At 35.6% G+C, this 20,522-nt stretch overlaps 1 protein-coding gene across 3 annotated transcripts in view; it reads right to left on the bottom strand.

Moving 5' to 3' along the window:
* The window catches only part of SCAF11 (SR-related CTD associated factor 11), a 47,088-nt gene that overhangs the window by 8,392 nt on the left and 18,174 nt on the right, over positions 1-20,522 (bottom strand). For all 3 annotated transcript variants that reach the window (XM_068669356.1, XM_068669358.1, XM_068669357.1), the window contains exons 4-11: positions 15,172-15,249; positions 13,393-13,487; positions 12,314-12,381; positions 11,624-11,679; positions 9,102-9,208; positions 8,096-8,185; positions 6,758-6,864; positions 180-2,738 (exon numbers count right to left, since the gene is read on the bottom strand). In XM_068669356.1, coding sequence (XP_068525457.1) covers positions 180-2,738; positions 6,758-6,864; positions 8,096-8,185; positions 9,102-9,208; positions 11,624-11,679; positions 12,314-12,381; positions 13,393-13,487; positions 15,172-15,249 — 3,160 coding nt within the window. The remainder of the gene's footprint in view (positions 1-179; positions 2,739-6,757; positions 6,865-8,095; positions 8,186-9,101; positions 9,209-11,623; positions 11,680-12,313; positions 12,382-13,392; positions 13,488-15,171; positions 15,250-20,522) is intronic.

The raw sequence follows: 20,522 nt of genomic DNA, 5'->3' as shown, positions 1-20,522 counted from the left end.
AAAATTTCCTCTTTTAAAAGGTGGGCAGATGCTATATGTACCATACACACATATTGCAAAGTGATCACAAATTCACCCCAGTTTATTTTGAAGAACTAAACAACTATGAAGACAACACGAATAGAATTTTACTTATCTACTGAATCTGCAACCAACCTTTCTTTTAAATCTATGAGTACCTTGTTCAGGTGTCTCCTCTTCTTGTCTCATTCCCCATCCAGACTGTGGGCTTGGAGAATTTCGTCCTCTTCTTGAATAGTAATTCTGCACATCAGCAGGTAAAGTCTTTCTCACAGCCCAGCTGGAGGCAGATGTCCACCCAGATCTATCAGCAGGTGTATCAAAAGAATAATCCTGCTCATTCTTATGTTTGTATGGCTGATGTTCTGAGAACCTTGTAGTTTCATTCCCAGAACCATTTGAGTTCCCTGAGAGAGGTTTTCTATTTTGCCAGTGATTTTCACTCTGGTCTCCATACATGAAACCACCTCTGCCACGTCCACCTCTGCCACGGTGACCTCTCCCTCGATTTGGAATCCAACCTGAACCAAAGTTTTTATTCCAACCGTGTCCTGAATTATCATGTCTGCTGTCTTCCCAATGTGGTTTGTCTCTCTCTCTGTTCCTGCCCTCAGGAACAGAATTTATCCTTTCCATTACCCAGTCTGGACAATCATTCCTCCGCTTGTCTGAAGAACATTGTTCATCACTGTTTTTTTCTGTATTGTCCTTCTCTTTAAGATTTTCATTCTGTTTCTCTTGATCACTTCTTCTGTATCGATCGTTTCCTCTGGGACTCCTCCAGCTGTCATTTGCCCATCTCTCTTTCCATCGAGGTGAATGACCATCCCTCTCATTTCTAGAGGATGAAAACCCTTTATTTCTTGTCCTGGACCTCGATCTCGACCTAGATCGTGACCGGGACCTAGACCATCTCCTATTTCTTCTCTCTCTATCACGATCTCTTCTTTGACTATCTCTATCACTGCTTCGAGATCTAGATTTTTGCCTGGGAGATGAATCCCTAGTTCTTGACCGAGAAGATGATCTCCTACTTTCCCTGACAGTCTCCCTCTTTGGAGATCGAGATGGCGCTTTTTTCTCATCTTTGAGTGCCTCTCTTTTTGGAGACCGAGATAAAGATCTCCTTCCCTCCCTAACAGTTTCCTTCTTTGGTGATCGGGAGCTCCTGTCTATGGTTCTCTCCCTTTTAGGGGATGGTGATTGAGATTTCCTGCCTTCTCTTCTAGAAGGAGACCAAGTTGTTGATGGAGAGTGAAATCTAGACCTTCTTGTTCGAGTCTTTTTGTCTTTTTTGAGTTCTGACTGACACTCTTTTTCTTGAGGAATAGTTTCATCTTTTTCATCAGAAGGCCCTGAAACTGATGTACAGTTTACAGCATCACACCCTACGGAGTCCATTTCTCCCTGCTCTGTTGTTTCAGCCGGTGGTAACTGTTCAATGTGAGGCTCGTTCTGGTCACTGCAAAATGAGTCGCAATCCATTGGTATCATTTCATTGTTATCTTCTCCAAGATGTTTATGTTCAGCATTTACCTGAGGTGACTCCGAAGTTCTACTCTCTTCACCTTCTGGCACAGTCTTCTCATTCAAGGATTGTTCTGATGTACTGTCTGTAGGAGTATTGCGTATTAATGTATCTGGTTCTTTGTCTTGAACAGTTTTAAAGCTTTGAATATTTGTACTTGCACACTCTTCTACTGTTTTTTCTTCTGCCCCAGAATCATCTATTTCTACAGCTTCTGTATGTTCTGTTTTTTCTTCTGCCCCAGAATCATCTATTTCTGCGGCTTCTGTATGTTCTTGCAATTTACTTCTTGGGCTCTCTAATGGCTGATCTTGTTCCAAAGGTTTAGGATACTCCAGCAATTCATTTTCTGGGCTATCTATTGACTGTTGTACTTTTCTCAAAGTATCTATGTTCTCCAGTAATTCATTTTGAGGACTGCACAATATCTGATCTGATTTTTCAGATGTTGCATGGTCACATACCTCATCTGTGGAACTTGCTCTTATTTCCGTTTGTTCAATAGTGTTTTCACAGATATCCTGATTCTTAAGATCTACGTTTTTTTCAGTAAGACATTTTACTTCAAATTCCTGACCTTCTCCCCCTGAAGTTAGTACTGGAGGTTCTTGGACTGAAAAACTTGTATCTGCATCGCCTGAAATGTCTTCATCTTTGCCATGTTCTCCTGTAGTTTCCTCAGTTCCCGTATGTTCATTACAGCTTTCCAGTCCATTGGCAGATTCTGTTTCTGCATCATTTTTCTGTGGAAGGCTTGCACTACTGCTTTCATTATCTGACTGCTGGTCTTTATCTACTGTTTGAACTGCTTCAGACTCAGCAGTGTCGTCATCATCTACTGAATCACTGGATGACTTTTCAGAACGTGCAGAACTTCTCAGTTTCTTTTTAGCCAGAGGTGTTTGTTGTTTAACTATTCTTTTAGACTTTCGTTTTGGAAGAGCTTTCTCTGATTCTAAAGAAGACTTATTCAGAGGCTGGTTGTTGCCATCAGGGGCACTGCATCCAGAACTGCTTGACCGAGGTGAGCTCCGAGACTGACCCAGAGTCTCATTTTTAGTGTTCCGTGCAGACCTTCTTCTAGGAGTAGTATTAACTGCTTTCCTTCTAGCTCCCCTAGTGCCAGATGAACCTGAAGCTTGTTTTTTCTCTTCTCCTTCTTGGGTACATGCAACAGCATATCCTTTGCCTAAAGATAAAGCAAAATACATTAAAGTTTAATAACGACCATTTACATAAACAGAGTTAAGAACATAATTTTATGTTCTCCCCTTAAACAGATACTCTCATGTAATGCAATGTAAGAGTCAGTATGAAACGCTGCCAGAGCTTAAGTAGCTAAATACCAGGTGTCCCCCCCAAACCCCAGTGCAGACTGACTCTAAAGAACAGAATCAAGCTAACAAAGTGACATGTTAGACATCTGAAGGCACATTCAGAGGAATACATACACGGACAGCATCTGCAATCACAATTAAACTACTATTGATATAACAGTATTGATGTTCAAAGGCAGCCAGCATTTAAACCATTAGAAAAGCAACAAATTAAACACCTGACATTGCTAGAATATACAAATTCCTGTCGTAACATTCAGGCCCTGTTGGCAGTCAAGTGTCAATACTACACAAGTGAAGCTCGATACTCCAGTAAGATTTTTGAATGGCCATCATCAGTGAAGGATTGCATGTTGATCCGAAGTGCCAGTGTCAATATGATTCTCTACACGGTCTGAAATCAGATTTTGTAAACTCTGTCGCAGGTTTTAAGAAAGGCTGTGCACACTCCATGGCAAAATGGACAAATTCTGCTACAAGGCAGAGTCTTAATTTAAGATTAAATCATAATAGAAAAAATATACTTAAATTTAATACTGATTTTGGAACTATATTAATTTGAGATGTCCATTAATTTGTTTTATACTTGGTGTAGACTTCAGAAAGCATCAAGAATTTGCTGTTTAAATTCTCTCTTGACAGCTTCACTTTTATACATGAATAGTAGAAACTTACTTATACTTAAGATTAATTGCAAAATCTATAGAAACTAATTTATCACATACCACAAACTCACTCCAAATTTTGTTTTACGTATTCTTAAATAGTTTATATAAAAAGATAGGAGTAAGACAAAACAGCACAAAATCCTCTTTCTACAACTTACTACTTTGTTAGCAGAATCAAAAACATAAATTGTCTATTAAATATAAACACAATTTGATCATTTTAAGAGAATTAACTCCACAAGCACCTCACTAGCCTTTAAAAGGCTAGAAAAGAGCACAGTACTATAATCATCTCTTCTTTGTCCTGTGTCTACACAGCAATTCAGATTCCCAACAATAATTCGCCTGAATATGAAAAACATATCTAATTTGGAGTTTTGGAAGACTACTACTCAGATTAACACTTAAGATAATGAAAAACACTATTGATTGTATAGAAGGTATCTTGTATTTAAAAGCAAATGAGTAGTAGAGAACTCCTAAAGTAGTTTTAGATGACTGTCACTATTTAAAGCATCTTCTATGACAGCCTCCCCAGTAATTACACTAGGAAGTGACTACACTATGGTTAATCAGCAGTTACTCATCCACATGTGGCAGTCTCAAACTATGTCTTCAATAGTATTATGATCGCTATGAAAACAAATCAGATATTAAATATTTGTAATGTCACTTAACATCTGTGATAATTTTCTTCAAGGGGGAAGAAATCAACTTGCAAGAATAAAAAAGATCAGAACAGAAGTGAAACATGGAAATCCTGACAGAGCTAAAAGGCGAATTATTATTGTGGCAGTTTCAAAGGCTACTTGCAAAATACAAGCAGCTTTTTAGCATAGCTTGCTACTTGTAAAATTTTCAAGAAACAACACTCACAAGCTTTGCACTTGGACAAACTGTTTTAGCTCAACAAATCTTTATTTTAAAGTACTTTAATCATGCAAAAGAACTGTATAATGTCAGCCTAAGCCATAACAGAATTTGTAGATTCAGTAATATATTTTTAGGTCAAATTACTAAACAAGGTATTTATGTGCTAAGAGCATGTAAAAAACTGCAGCATCTACAAAGAAGATTTAGGCCATAGCTTTATGACCAGTGGTACTTGTATGCCTCTTTGGACAACTTTTCAAGCAACTATCAACTGCCACTCTGATGCTAAACTACCTATTTTAGATATAACTAAGAGATGAGGGGAGTGTAAACAAGATGCTACAATTTTTCATGCCCAATTTACTAAGAGTCACAAGGTTATTTTCTCATTTTTTTTCCTATTATCTATTTTCTTCATTTCTCTCCTGTTTTTCACCTTTGCAGAAAGTCTGTGTTACCTGTTTCCTCCATCTTCTGCCTTTTTTTTCCATCTCATATATTTCCTGTAAAAGGAGAGCTTGCTCCCTTCTTCTTAATGTATTTCCCATGCATCTCTTAACAGTGTTCAGGTTATGTTTCTCCTTGCTTTTGTCCTTAGCATTTGTTGTGCACCTTTATCCTCTCCTAAGCTGCTATACAAAAAACTGAACGGGGAAGGAACACTCACTCACAGAATGTGACCAAATCCTCAAAGGACATCTTCACATCCAATATCCACTAGTTTCACTAGGGAATTTGAAGACTCTGCCTCTTATTCCTGTATACTCCTTATTGGTAGGAAGTCTTCAAGTCAAATCTGAAGATGACTTAAAATTTTAGTGTGCACATATTTTAGTGTCTTTTTCACTTTGTCCACAGTATAAGTGATATACTTATATACATCAAAAATCTGAACTCTGGTTCAGATGTGGCAAAAACATATGGCAATATACAAAATATCTTTTTATTTGCTTTGTCTTTTTAGCATGGTAATTTTACACTTAAAAAAAAAAATCACACCTTTATAAGATAAGCATTCCATTTTGTCTTTTAAGTATTTAAGTTCTAACCAAGAAAAATGAAGAATTAATTTCAGTTCATATCTAAAATATTTTTCTTTTCTTTCTCTGGAAAGATTCAGATTCAAAATCTCCTCCTCCTTTCAAAAGACAACGTAAGGGATTTATTTTCATGTTCTGCATTAGGAGTTGACAACATTATCACTATTTGCACGTCAATTACAGAAATTATCAATGGCAATTAATTATATGTTCTAAATAGTCTAGTGTTGCAAACTAATTTGGAGTTAATTTAAATACTCTTCATCTAGTAAGATTTTTCTTCTCTTCCAGTACATACTAACAAAGAAGCCTGACTGTATAAGTGAGAATGGGAAAGGAAAAATCAAGTCAGAGGAGCTAGCATACACACTTATGACTACTAAAACCAGAAACAGTTAAGCATCAGTAAATTGCACTGCCAAAAGTCAGAGGCCTGAGGAAGTAACCTATCCATTTTTCACTGGCAAATAGGGAAGTGAAACAAGTACCTTTAACAAGAATGCATAATATTAATTAATAAAGTATCTTTTCCATCATCCTTCTACTTCTTTCCCACAATTCACTTCCTCAATTCAAGTAGGCCAAAAGAGACCCAAATCTCTCCTGCCTCTTTGCCTACTAGTAAAATGAAAGTAGTATAATTCCAAATTCAAAGAAGGCATTATCTCTGGCCTTAAAAACAGCACCCCTTTGTTCCCATTTCTTCGAATTTGTGCAGCCAGTGGGAAGAGAATCTACTTTCTTGATGAGTACGGAGAGACAGGCAGTTAAAGCAATTGGAGAAAGCTAATTCTTTCCATATCTTGTCTTCTGCTAAATTCCTGCCAGATCCTGGCATCCTTCACATGTTTTTGCCCTATAAAGCTTTCAGGTATACTGAAACAGATGCATATACTGCAGCTTCCTGACTATTCTTGTCCATCAGGAAATAGTTTGTAACACTGTATACCACTATGTATGTACATATACTACTTTGTATACCACTAAAATATGTCAAGCAACTCAAAAGTATCAAAATGTAATTTAGACTTAATAGGAAGAGTTGCAACATGAAAGAAAATTTTGAATTTAGGAAGAGAACTAAGTTAAATAAAATACTTGTTCTTGGAGTGACTGGTTCACGTTTTATATTCCAATTTCAGAAATAGGTCAGCTGGTTTTGAAATACCAAACTGCAAAAAACATATTTTTTTCCCCTTTTAACTATAACTACATGCTTTGACTTCTGAGAATCGTGTTGTAATACTACTCCACATTAGCTATAAATAAAACCTACAAAAAAAAGTTTACCAAAGTTTTCCAAAGGCCTGATATTTGCTGGAAGAATTGTCCCTGCCACTGTAGCAGAAGTAATAAGAAAGGTCTCAGCTTCAGCTCCATAAGACATTAAAGGAATTCTGGAAAATAAAATCATTAACATTAGTTGTTTTAGTTGTTTGTAGGAAGTTTTAGAAACAATGCACAAAACCATTACACAAGCATGACACTTCCTGCTCCATTACAGTTGAAGAGACAGTCAAAGCCAATAGAGAACAAAAGTTTCCTTTTTTCAAGCTTACATTAAGGCCTAATCTACTTAAACGGTTTGAAGAAAGCATGCTATGTCAAAGGAACATATATTTGGCTTTCTTCAAAGTCAAACAGAACTGTAACAAGCAGCCTACTCCAAATCAGTAGGCTATACCACTGGAAATAAAATCCTGACCTAGCACTTCAATGGAAGATCTGCCTTTTCTGCAGAAAGAATGAGAAACAGTCTAGAGGTCACATTAATTTAGTCACTTTCTTTTTTTCTTTTTAAGCACACTAAATATGTGTTTATTCAGATTCTCACACCAGAAGAACAAACCTGGTGGAAAAAAGAATTTTTAAATTACCACTAAATTGGAATGGAACTTCCCGTAAGGAAAAACATCTGTAAAAAACAAACCCACTCGTTATTTAAATCCTACATGCCATTTTAAATTTTAATTAAAAATCTCCTTTACTTACTCAATTTTCTTTAGTCTGCTTTATGCCAGAGAAATTTAGAGGTATGTAATGAAATTAATTATCACTGACTGAAACATTTTTTTTTTTACATCTGTTTTTATGCTTTTGTCTTATATTCATGAAAACACACTCAGAATACTTTTTAACACTCATCTGCTCTCTGACAAAAAAAACAATTTTATGTTCTGTTTCATTTGATAAAATTCCTCTTACAGAAGAGTGTCAAAACCAACCCACGAAGGAAGTGTGGGTAAAAGGGAATCAGAATCGATCTTCAAGTAATGCAAATATACTCTGATTCTAATGATAGAAATAATTTAAAAAACACATTTACAGTACCTTCTGAGTAACAGAAAATACATTTAAGCTCTCATTTCTGTGAAAAAGTGTCAAAGATGCATAAGTAGATGGAGTTGCTATGCTCATCGTAAGTATCAAAAAAGCACTACAATATACAGAAACTATTTACATAAAAATAGCATGCAGCAAATACAAAAGATTAGCAACTTACACACAAACATAGTTTAGTTTTACGATCAAATGATATTCTACCTGAAAAGCAATTTGAATTTAATCAAATTCCAAACTTGAAGTAATACATTAAGATCCATTGCACTATGAATACAAAACTTGTACCTTTCAACTCTAGCAAGCACAGATGAACAGGACAATTCCAGTTCTTGTCTCTTCTGCCTGATCACTGCATTGACTTCTGTGAGTTCTGTACTAAAATACAAATTTCACGCCATTTAAAATAACCTTGTCTGATTTTATATTTCAGTAACTGCTTCTATCAGTTACTAATTTTTAAATCTTACGACTTTCAACAGTTACCATGAAAGTATACAGGTATATGGTTTAGAGGGAAAAGTAAATATAAGAGAAGTCCCAAATAAACTTCTAGGCAGAGTGAATGCAAAACAGGAGATGAAATGTGTCTTGGGGGGGGGGGAGGGGATTGAAAGATTAAACTTTGTATCCCAGACAAATTAATACTGTCGTGTGCATGGCAAAAAGGATTTTTCATTTATAGACTGTTGAAAACACAGTATTTTTTTCTGAGTCTGTATTATCCAAATTATGTTATTCCAGACCATTCTTTGTCTGTTCTTTTTCTTCTACTTTCTCAATCATAAATATTTGCCATGCTCCATCTTAGGTACTAGGTTCATTAAGCAAAATTACTTCATGTACATTTAAAATGCTCCTTTTGGAGCCACGGAACAACAGGAACACTTGCTTCTGCTACAGAACAGGAGGTTTACTGTTAACAATTTTACTAACTGCTGTTGTAATACCAGGACTAGCACTTTCCTATTCAAGGCTTCAATTTTGCAAGGACTTTATATATCAGCTAAATTCCTATTAAATCGATGAGACTAAAAGCACATGCTTTAGTATTTGAACCTGAACACACAACAGATATTGATACAGATATTGAAGAGATATTGAGATGTTGATTTAACTGTACCAATTTTCAAGTGTTTGTGTTTATCTTTTAAATTCTGGTTTACCATGACAAAAAAAGCAGTTGAACTTCAAAATATTTCAAGGCAGTAATACGCAGATAGAAGCAGAAGGAACTGTAGTATCTACAATACAGTAACTCATCACTTCATATTGCATGCTGGTATAAACTAACCAGTCATTCCTACAGCTAAGAAAGGATTCTTCATTGCTACCACCGGCCGGAAGTGTACTATAGAAATTAGTCCTGAAGCACTCGTTCCAGCAGGTCTTTCTTCTGGGCTACAATTAGAAACATCCAAAATGAAATAATTAGCATTTAGCACATAAAGATGCATTGAAATTTAATGTCAGCTAGGCTTTAGCTCACAGAAAGTTGGCACCATAGTACCCCATAGTTTTATACTGAGATTTGCCATTAAATCAAACAAGTTTGCTCTATTCAGTCTAAATTTTCAACACCTGCTCTTTGCAGATAAACTTCATTTTTTTAATAGTCTTTCAAAAGCAAAAATCTTTAATGCTTCATAAAGAAATTACACATAAATAAGCCCAATCTTCACTATTTCAGAATTCCCATTTCTGCTACCTAACGAACCACAGTAAGTACAATGCTAGCACATTCAGACAGACCCCTTCAGAGCAATTCATTGCATGTTTGGTTTCAAACTAACAGGAAAACCTGATATAAGAGCTGGGATTCTTCTTTGCCTTCAGGTAGAATTAGAAAATCCAAGGTTGACTGGTGTGTCTGTTTACTGCACCCTCACACAAAGAGACAATACTCAGAAGCAGCTTCACATTTCAACAGATACCACTTTCTATTTCAGTTGCTAACAATGCCTAACAAAAACATTGTATGCTAGTGCATTGCCTTTTCATTGTATTCAGAAAACAGCTTGACTCTGTTGCTATTGCTGTGCGCTGGGCTGGCTGCAATAGAAAAAAATCTGAACAATAACCCTCCAGACGCTGCTTCCAGACTATGAAACTGACACAGTTATTTACAGTGACCTGTTTTTGCCACTTGTATCATATCACCTAAAGGGCTAATGTCAACCTGAATTTGCCTGAAACGTTCCTGTTCGCTCCCTACCAGTTGTATTTTAAGATGGAAACTTACAGGGTCTTTCAGTAAATATTTACTCTGAAGAAAAATAAGCTTTGTAATAAGACATATGCAAATGTGCACTCAAGTGTCTAGTCATCTTCTACAAGCTCTATCAAACTTCAAGCTTTGGCACAGAGAACTGGTGAGACAGGGCCATGCGTTATTTCATCACTGTAAATAATAGTTAAGTTCATCCTAAAATGCTGTTTTCAGAAATGCTTTATTTTAAAGACATCCTGAATTTGAACATTAGTATTTCCATCAAAAAAGGATACCCAAGTGTCCTGTAAATACCTTTATGAAGTGGCTATTAGTAAATCAGTGCTTTCTTTCAAATTTTGAACATATATTGTATAATTGAGCTCTGTACCTCCTCCCAAAGGTTTGTGGTATTTATCTCTACTTTTTTTATGTGCATTTTCTGTAACAGGTCCTGTTTGAGATATTGATGCTATTCACCTGTATAGTAAATCACTGAAAACAAGATATGAAAGTTTTCATCAATCTTGAAGCTAAATGAGTGCTCGATCTACCACTCAGCCCTATCTTTCCAGTTCAAAACCTCTTAAAATCAATGAAAGCTTTACTTTAGCTTTACATGGTGACAGAAAAAAAAAATCTAAATATCTGACCTAGAAGAGGAAGGCTAGAGTTAAAGGTAGCCCTGAAAATTGTGGTGTATAAGCACCAAATAAACATGACCACTCAGGCCACCAGCTACTGAAAGTCACCTGACAATGTATGTGCCCATAATATTACATGAAACAAGGCAGCAGGGAAAATAAGAACTTGAACACAGACTTCCCTCCTGTTCAAACTTAGGTAAGAGAAAATAATGAACAGCAACATTTATACTTCAAAATGAAATCAATTACTTACAACTATTTCATGCAAATATATTTACAGGTATAACTATATACAGGTAATACAGGTATAATTTTCCTGTGATCAGGAAATCATTGATCACCAGCTCATGTCACAGAGACCTGAAATATTTCTGAAAGGAGGGAAAACAAATCAAACAACAGAGCCTTTATATCTCTTTACTTATTGTAAGTGGAATTTATATTACAGGTTAAAATTTATGAACAAAACAAGAAGCCTGGGAATGCAAACATTCCTTAAGTAATCTCCCGTTAAAAGCCACCTTGGTGTAAATTAGAATGTCCATGGCTTATCCGACAAATAATATTAACCAAATTACATGGTTAATTACATCTAAGCATTTTCATAAAACGAATGAAAACCTTCATATCCTTTATATAATGATACTTAGGTTAACAGCTTGCAGCTGATCCCACCTTCAGTTGATGAAGAAAGATGAAAAGAGGTTACAGAGTCTTAGGTAACAATCTAATCTAAATGAAAATACATACCACTACAAAAACATCTGGGAGAGAACCTTATATAACCTAGCACTATATTCTAAGAGCTTCCTTCAAGACAAAACAAGACAAACTAAAAAGGTTTGGATCATATTAGAATTAACAAATAGAAAAAAAAAAACTAAAAATAAGCAGAAAAGTAGTTTAAAAAAATGCTTTTATGAGAAAAATGTTTACAAACGTCTCATCATCAGAACCAACCTTGTTTATCTTCACAGACAAAGCTTTCCTGTTACGTTTGTCATACAAAATATTACCTGTGAGAAATAAGAAGCAAAATTTTTGATCTTAGCTTTAATATATTAGTTCTTAATTGCTTGTCAAAATCATTAATTAAATGAGATGGTAATTAAAATGTATCTGAAGTTTATTTACAATGTGTTTACACAAATTCAGTAAAATTAAAATATATGCACCTTCACAATAGCTTTTTATAACATCAACCAGTTTTTAACCTCTTGCTTAACTTCAGGAGTTATGAACACACTCAGAACACAATACCCCCCCCCCCCCATCAACCCTCTCAAACTGTTCCCCCAAAAATACTGCCAAGTGCTTCTTCTTCCTGAACCATCAGCAAAATCTCCTGTTTCTTTGCTTATCATTAGCTGTGCATTAACTATCTGTCACAGAAAATGATTCACGCTGAAACCAAATCCAATTCACTTGTGACTGAAGCTGAAGAGGTAGTCTTGCCAGTAAAATGTGTATAGCAATGCCAAGTATTGCAACTTTATTCTCTTAAGCTCCAAGCTTCTATTCTTTGGCATTTGGTTTACAAATGCAAATGTGAACAATAATACAAAAAATTAGCCCATCAAGAAAAGTACTTCTAGAGTTCCCTAATAAAAAGCAGCTTTTCCAGCAAATGGAGAAAAAATAATGACTTACTGTATTTTTTCTTCACAACTTTGCTCAATTTTGCTGTTAAAGGCCCTCTGTTTGGACATAGAGCTCTTCTGTGAGATTAACAAAAGATATTTCAAAAGCAGCAACATTTATGGGCATACCTAAATTATGAGTATATACACCCAAACAAAAACAGTTCCTGTTTCAAGGAAGTTTTACTGTTTTACTTTACGCTCATAAACCAACATTCTGACTGCTATTAAAACCTGAACTTGTATCCAGTATATCATCTTCCATGACTTAAATGCCTCAAAAAGCTTTAGGATGAAAAGAATCTATGTACACAACAAAAGTTAATTTCCTGTATTAAATCTGAATGCTTAATTTTGCTTTATTTCATGGCAACTTGTGATATGTGTCACAAACTGCTTACATAAACATTAAAAGAATACTGAAGTCAACAGTGATTCAGAGAGTTGCAAAGATCAATCTTATTTATTTTCTAATAATAGCCAAAAAATGGTAATTTACTTCCAAGTTATCTTTTCTGTAGTGAAGTGTGATTCAAATTTAACCTCAAGGACACTGCATACATCGTATACACAATTAAATGCTGGCTTAAGGTTATCACTATTAGTGAAATTTATCTGTGTAATCCCGAACTATTTTATACAGTACAAATGTGACAACAAAATCTTTCAAAACATGAATGGCATTTCCATACTTCCATCTCAAACTCACTAGACTGAAAGCTGTAGTTGACTACAGCTGTTTTATACTAAAACTTGGAATACCACCATGGTTTATTGTAACATGCAAGAAAAAAAGCAGTTGTCCCTTTAGATAATTGAAGACTGGTATTACTAAACCATGTCCTAGCCACAAACATATTAATAAAAATTAGTAAGAAATTTGTCAGATGTGCTTGATAAAAATGCTACTTCCAGGTCTGAATGCAATAAATATGTTGCTCCTTACTTCTTGTTTGCCAGAATATTTGTTGGAAATAAATAGATCAGTAAACTTTATTAAAAAAAATCCAGGCTATAACATTTATAAGATTTTAACTTATATTTTGGATATTCCAAATTAGAATGTTTTACATTAAGTGCACTACCAACCTCAGGAAACTTCTTATCTTTGTATGGCTATATTTTTCCTTATTGCAGGCACAGTTTTCCTCTTCTTTCTTCCTTTGCTGTTGTTTTACCTGAACCTGAATTGAAAAATAAAGTCGATCCAGTCTAGAATCTCAATAAACATGGGCTTTGAATACAAAGTCTTTTAAGGTCTACAGAAAAATAAGCTCAAGCAGAAGGACTTGAAACTCTCAAATCATAGATTTGTTAATTTCTCAATGCACAGATTTCATAAAAAAAAAAAAAAAAGAACAAAAACAAAACACACCTTGATACCTATATTGACTGTGCCAGAGATGCACATTAATTCCACAACTCCAAAACTCCCTGACCATTCAGCCTGTCATGGCAAGTATCTCAAAGCTATGCATTTTCTTTGATAGTTTGGTAACTGAAAAATTTTAAACTAAGTTGGTTGACCTGAATACCTGAAGGTCAGCTTTGGAAAATGCTGAACTTACATTCAACTTCAAATGCTTCCTCATCATAAAAGCAAACAAACAAAAAAAACCACCACCACCAAATAATTATCCTCTAAAATAATGCAAGTTATGGATTTCATATAACATTCCCCCTCCAATTTTCAAAATTCTGAGAACATAGAACAATCTTCATTACATACTATGAAGTTGCTTTAGTAATTACACTTTCATTAGACATTTTGTATTTCCTTATTCTAGAATCTTGATTTTATATGCAATTTCTGAAGCTATTAGCGCTGTAATTATGAATTCAGTGGTTATCACAGTGGATAAGCTGTCTATGTGCTGATATTGCCCCTGTGCCAATGTTTCTCTATCCCTACAGCCCCTTTTGACATCAGGACCCTTGTTCTTTGTCTACTTTTTATAGTGTACTTCTGCAAACAAAGAACCCTTCAAACGAAGTTTTGATATGGCCTTGGAACTTCCAAATTAAACCCTTAATTTATCTGGTTTCAGCTGCTTCTGTGATTCTTTAGAGCAGAATATACTATTTTTGGTTTTCCCTGAGAAGGAAATACCTGTGGCTGCCAGTCTGGTTGCTCTGCAGCTGACTACCTGGGGCTTCTTGTTCTGGAAGAACAAGAAATGGCTAGAGGGAGCCAGTTTGCTAAACACAGCAAAATTCAAAGCCAGCAGCTTAGGAATTACTTATAACCACAACTTTGCCACAGAGTCCCAGAGCTGAGCAGAGAAATATTAGCATTTTTCTATATGTATTTTCAAGATCATCTATCATAATTAAGTTTTATTTTCCTAATCAATAACCTGCTCTCCACAGCAGTGTTATTCAGAAGAACTGAAAGATGAAAAGATTCAGAAATTTACATTCACCAAGGCTTAGCATTAATTGTTTTCTCTTGTTTTAACTAGTTTTTCTTCTATGAATTGAAGACTATGGATGTACAAGATTGCATAGTAATTAAACCAGCAATTACTTAAAAAATCTAGTTAAAAATACTTTGAGACCAATTACTAAACTTCTATTCCTGGATATATCAGGAATGCTCAAAGATACTATATATGATTAATAGCAACATTATTATTCCTGTATCACTATTACTTCTTGTTACTATTATTATTATACTGTAACTTTTATACAGTATTGCATATGTTCTGTTTGAAAAAAACAATTAAGAATAATTCCTAGCTTCAAATATATAATACAAACGTTAAAGCTACTATTATTTTACTAGGAAACCTTATTAAACACAGACATATGAGTAAAATCTTGCAGCATATTTTCTTGAATAGCATATAAGATAAGTCTAAAACTTACCTTTATCTGATCTTCTAACGCATTAAGCCTACATACTGCTTGAAATGGTCTGCGATCAATAGGACACGAAGCCTGTGTCTGAAAAATGATTTTTCCTATTACAAAATTTATAGTAAACTGTGAAAAACCTCAATTTTCTGTACTTTCATTCAATATTATAGTAGCTTACAGAAATACAGAAGTTCACAACTTGTTCACATTAAGAACGTATTTGCACAAACTACCCATATAATCCAGTATTTTGCTTCATATAAGTAGATTTCTCCTTTTGGGAAAACTCAAAAGGGAACAAGAATGTAATTGAGAATTGCATTAAAAAAAGTAATTTAACGTGAAGGTTACATGAAATATTTTACATGAAGGCTTGTATTTTTTTTTTTAATCCCTGTTAAGTAGTTCTGGTTTTATATCAACACACAAACATTTATTTCTTAAAGTCAAACAAACGAAATAGTAGCACAGTATAAAAAAAAAAAAGAACAGTTCCTTGGCATAGGTGAGGACAGATGCTGTATGAGCGGTTTCACTTCTCCATTTCAGAGTTCTGCCAACTGTGGTGGAACTCACTGGCTCATCTCAACGTCTCAGCTACTAACCTTTTAAATTCACCAACGTCTTTTTTGACAGAAATCAAACATGGGACTCCCTACAAGTCAGTACTGTTTTAATCCCTGCTCCAACTTCTCAATCTTCCTTCCTCTCTGCCACCAATGTATTGTTTTCACAATTCTCTGCTACCTACTAGCAGGTAAAAGAAAAGTCTTCTCATATTTAGCCTTTGACTTCTACTACACTGCAGCTCTTCCGGTATCAACCCAAAAACATCAACACAGCCAGTTTCCAAATACAGCCAAAATTCCCAGTGCACTGCTTTTCTGTTGCACGTTGCCAGAAAACATTCTGGCATTTTTGCTGTACGCAGCTTCAACAAATAATTACATTTTTTCTGCTTACCAGCTTCTCCCTCAAGTCTAACAAACAGAAGTGTAAACTGACACTCTATTATTAACAAGTAATAGCATTGGCAGCAACATAATACCAAAAAAACAAACAAACCAACAACCCACCCACCAACCAACCACCCAAAAACCCACAAGAAGGGAGACAAAACAGCAGAAAGAACCCAAGCTGAACCCAGAGTTCCCTCCCACCCCCTTCCTTTTAAAAATCGCAGAACTGTGCAGATCAACAGCCAACACGGTAACGCCTTCCCTTCGCTGACACATCTGTTTGAATATATACACCTCTCTTCTTTGCAGTCAGCAGAGCGAATAACCTCCCACGTTTAAGACAGTGGAAGTTGTACAAAGCACTTTGCAACAGAACAGAATCGAAGGTCATCTTACCCTATAGTCTGATGGAAATACAGATTTACCCCCCCCCCTTTTTTTTTTTAACATATATCTAGCCACTCAAATGCCCACTCATTTAAGCTGCACTACATCAGAATACACAAACACAGAAAAATAAAACATTAACAACCACAGAAAAAGGAAGCAAAAAGGAAGCTTCAAGCGAAGCTCTTATCCAGCAGGATGATGGAATCAGCTTTCAGAGAACTCCACAGGGAACTAGATGCTAGTTTTTGCTGCTATACAATTACTTATTCATTTTAATTCCATAAACGTCTGTTGGTCCCGTCCCCCCCCCCTTCACTTCAATGGTTCAGTTTAGAAGTCTTTAAAAAAAAAAAAAAAAAGATAAAAACCACACAACAGACACAAAAAAACACAACACCAAAACCCCACACCCAGCTTTTAATTCACTCACTGAACAAAAACCAGTATATGAAGTGTATTATTTCTGCACTTAAGACAACTGTCAGGGAATTAGGTTTTTTATTTATGCAAGCAGGATGTAGTGTTAGAATTGCATGAACAGCTATGAAAAATTTGTATATGAACTCTGCCCTAAAATTCAATGATGAACTTAATTCTTGTTTCTTCATTAGGACTTTGTTTTTGTTGATTCTGTTCCCTTCTCAATTTCAGAGTGCCCAACCTTCTCATTCATCTACTCAGTCCCCAAACCTTCAGCCTTCAGTTGAAATCAGAAGCTTCAGGAACAAGAAACAGAGCAGAGCTGTACTGATTTATAAACCAAGAACAGCAGGACTTGCATGAACAAGTTGTTGAACAGTAAAGGTAGAGGCATTACCCCTCCTTTTGAAGCTGTAGTATTTTACCTCAACTAAAAGCTTAGCCCTAGTGGAGGATTTTTGTTCCCTGAGGTGTCATGGCCTGCGTTAAAATAAGCCTGTTGGGCAATTAAGCCAGTTCCCTAGAGGCTCAGATTACTTAGACAGCTGTTGTCCTACAGTCAACACACAGCTACCCTACAGCAACGTAGCAAGGTGTTGTTCAACTGCCGTGTTTGATGCTATGAAATGCACTGTAACTGCTGAACCAGCTGCAAACTTCCAGGTAAGTACTTCGATTTGCAGATACATCAAACTGTCAAAGACAGGAGGAAGCATAATTTACCTAGTAATTCTCACTCCCATTTCAGGATTTCGCTTAACCGAAAGCTAAGCTTTTCCAAGACAATTTGTTTCTACATTAAATTTACACATGAATATTATGCTCCCAAATTTAAATCCAGTTTTTATTCATAGCAATGACATATCATAGAATACTAAGTGTTACTAACAGCAATTCGAGTGACAAGCATTTGACTTCATTAGGAAAATATTCACATTGACATGTCCAGTTCATCTGAAAAAGCATTTAACAATTACATACAGTTATACATGGCAAGAAGAGGGGAAAACAATCTAGAAGAATCAAAAGCTACAGCTAGGTTAAGGTATGTTTCTACTCCTACTAAGTTACTTTCCATAGCTCTAGCATTATCCCTTAGTTTGTAACAAGTCTCAGGAGAAATTCTAGTGAAGACAGGCAGTCTCATGTGCATCCCTGCCCCATGATCTCTGCCATAGTACAATTGCTGGGGACCCTTGAGGACAGCTAGAGGTTATTTTGTCTATACTATACTACATCTAAACAAAGTAGAAATGGAAGAAAATTCCCCTGCCTCTTTTCCCAACTGGGAGACTGAATTTGGAAGGAGTGGGAGTAAAAAAAAGCTGTCTACAATTCTACAATAAAGACACATGAAGCGTGGTGGCCTTCTACTCATCTCTTTCATCTTTTTCAAGGAGATGGTTCAGTAACCAAAGAAGGTGTCTTCTTTCATTCAAGGCAAATGAACAGGTTCTCTCTGCTGAAGCTTTATCCAGAAAACATTGTAAGCAATACTAAATGTACACTGTCCTTTGGGGAAAAAGGTTATTTAAAACAAGAAAAAGTTCACACAGCAGCTATCACTTTTATTGTGCATAAGAGGGCATGCATGTGTCACAGCCTGACAAGAATTACAGCTCCATACAACATCTTCATTTAACATAGCTATCTAAAAATCAGAACAAAAACCAGAACATCAGATCATTTAATATAACAATCACAATAATTAGAACTCTGTGGCTGATATTTGAGTTGTTTTTCTTTTCTTCTCAATACCACCTTTCTTGGAGGGTAAGTATATGTAATCACTATTTTTAGGTCTATTTAAAATAAAATAATAAAAACAAAACAAACCCACGAGATAAACACTAAGTTTTTGTAGTTGTGTTTTACGAAAGCTATTTCTAGCAAAAGAAGCTAGTTTATTTTTTCTAGAAATAAAATAGCTGGATAATAAAGATACAGAGCACATGAGAACAGATTTTAGACTGAATATGTAATCAACAAACTAATTAGTTAGAATTTGAACAACTGTTTCCTCTCTACCTACAACATTCAGGTTAGGTAGCTTTCACTTCTTATCCAAAATAGCCATCTGTTGCTTCCATATCTCATAAAGCATTGGCATGTTCTATTGAAATTGTGTCTGTCTTTAGGAAAGGATGAAATAATTTATTACCTGTAAGGATTTGTGAAATTATGCTAAAGGAAGCTACTGTGTGTTACTGTACTTCTCTTGATACCATCTTGTTGGGAAAACTTGGACCCAAGCTCAAAAACATTCACACTGAGTTTTACTCCCTAACACAGATTTGTAAGCTGTTGCATGAATGCACTTCATCTGATAAATATGGCAAGAAAAGATAAATATGGCACAGAACATGTAATTTGAGATAATGTATCTAACTCTAGACTTTCTAAAAGACTTTGATTAAAACAGCTCTCCTGTGCAGCAGTTCTCAGATGCATTGCCTATGTACGCATTACCTTCATCAAGAAGATTTTATTTTTGTATTTCAGTTTTTAAGTTCAGGGTTTCTTTGAACACCTTGCATACTTGGTTCATGAATGTAACCCTAATTCAGCCCGCAGTGCTTTTTATTGCAGCAGATCACTGTGGAACTTGTTGCAACATAAGCTACTTCCTTCCTCTATCCTTTAGGACAAAAGAAAAGCAGATCAAAAAGAATAATACAAGTTAAGAATTCCAGTTACCATACCAAACTCCATACCCACAGAGAAAATATACATCTGCAGTATATTCTACACAGTCAATGATCCAAACTTTACTCCAGCACAAAGGTAATGACTGCTGTAAGATCAGAACATTTACTAGAAACGTAATGCAAGGCAGCTCTTTGTGCCAGTTGCTTAGTTTTATTAAGTCAGTCCCTGGTACTACACAGGGCCTGCCTGAATGTGCCTCAATGCTTCGGAGAATTTACAGTAAAACTTACTCCCCTTCCAAATCCTCCTGATGAGGAAAAATGAATGAGGGAGGCCAAGTACAAAGATTAAGAGAGACATGTTTAGCAGGGAAGGGTCATTAAAATCAAAGTTATTGTGCAAGAGATGTTGATGAAACAGACAGTGTGCTCAATCTTTTCTTCAGCACTCTTCCTCTTGTGATGGTTCATAAGAGGAAATACTAGAAGAACAAAGAGAGTTCTCTGGTGTATTTATTGGCACTCAAAAACAGAAGGGAAGTTAAGAAGTTAAAATGCCTGCAGTACAGAAGAATAAGTGTTTTATCCCCTCTAACTTAAGATTGTCATTTTTGACGACAAAATAGTTTTTCTCTAATGCGTACAGACAAGACGTTTGCTGCTGGAGCAGCTGCCTTAGCTGAGGTTTTTAGGCTACTCTTCGTATCTGCTTCTCATAAAAAAAAGTCAACCTCTTAAGCTTTACTTAAATGCTTTCATACCTGCTTATAACAAGCTAGAACAGGTGTGCCTCCCAGTTCAAACATGAAATACAAGCTTACTATGTATAGTTTTGACCTGTTACATGAGAAACACATGTAACTACTTCCCTTGATACAACACTGCAGTACTGAAGGTGTTTGAAGACTCCAGAGCAGTTTTTACACCCAGCAATGGCCAAAGC

The sequence above is a fragment of the Anas acuta genome, chromosome 1 (genome assembly GCF_963932015.1).
Source record: "Anas acuta chromosome 1, bAnaAcu1.1, whole genome shotgun sequence".
NCBI lineage: Eukaryota > Metazoa > Chordata > Aves > Anseriformes > Anatidae > Anas > Anas acuta.
The sequence above is the reverse complement of the archived record's forward strand: the minus strand, read 5'-3'. Positions and strand labels throughout refer to the sequence as shown.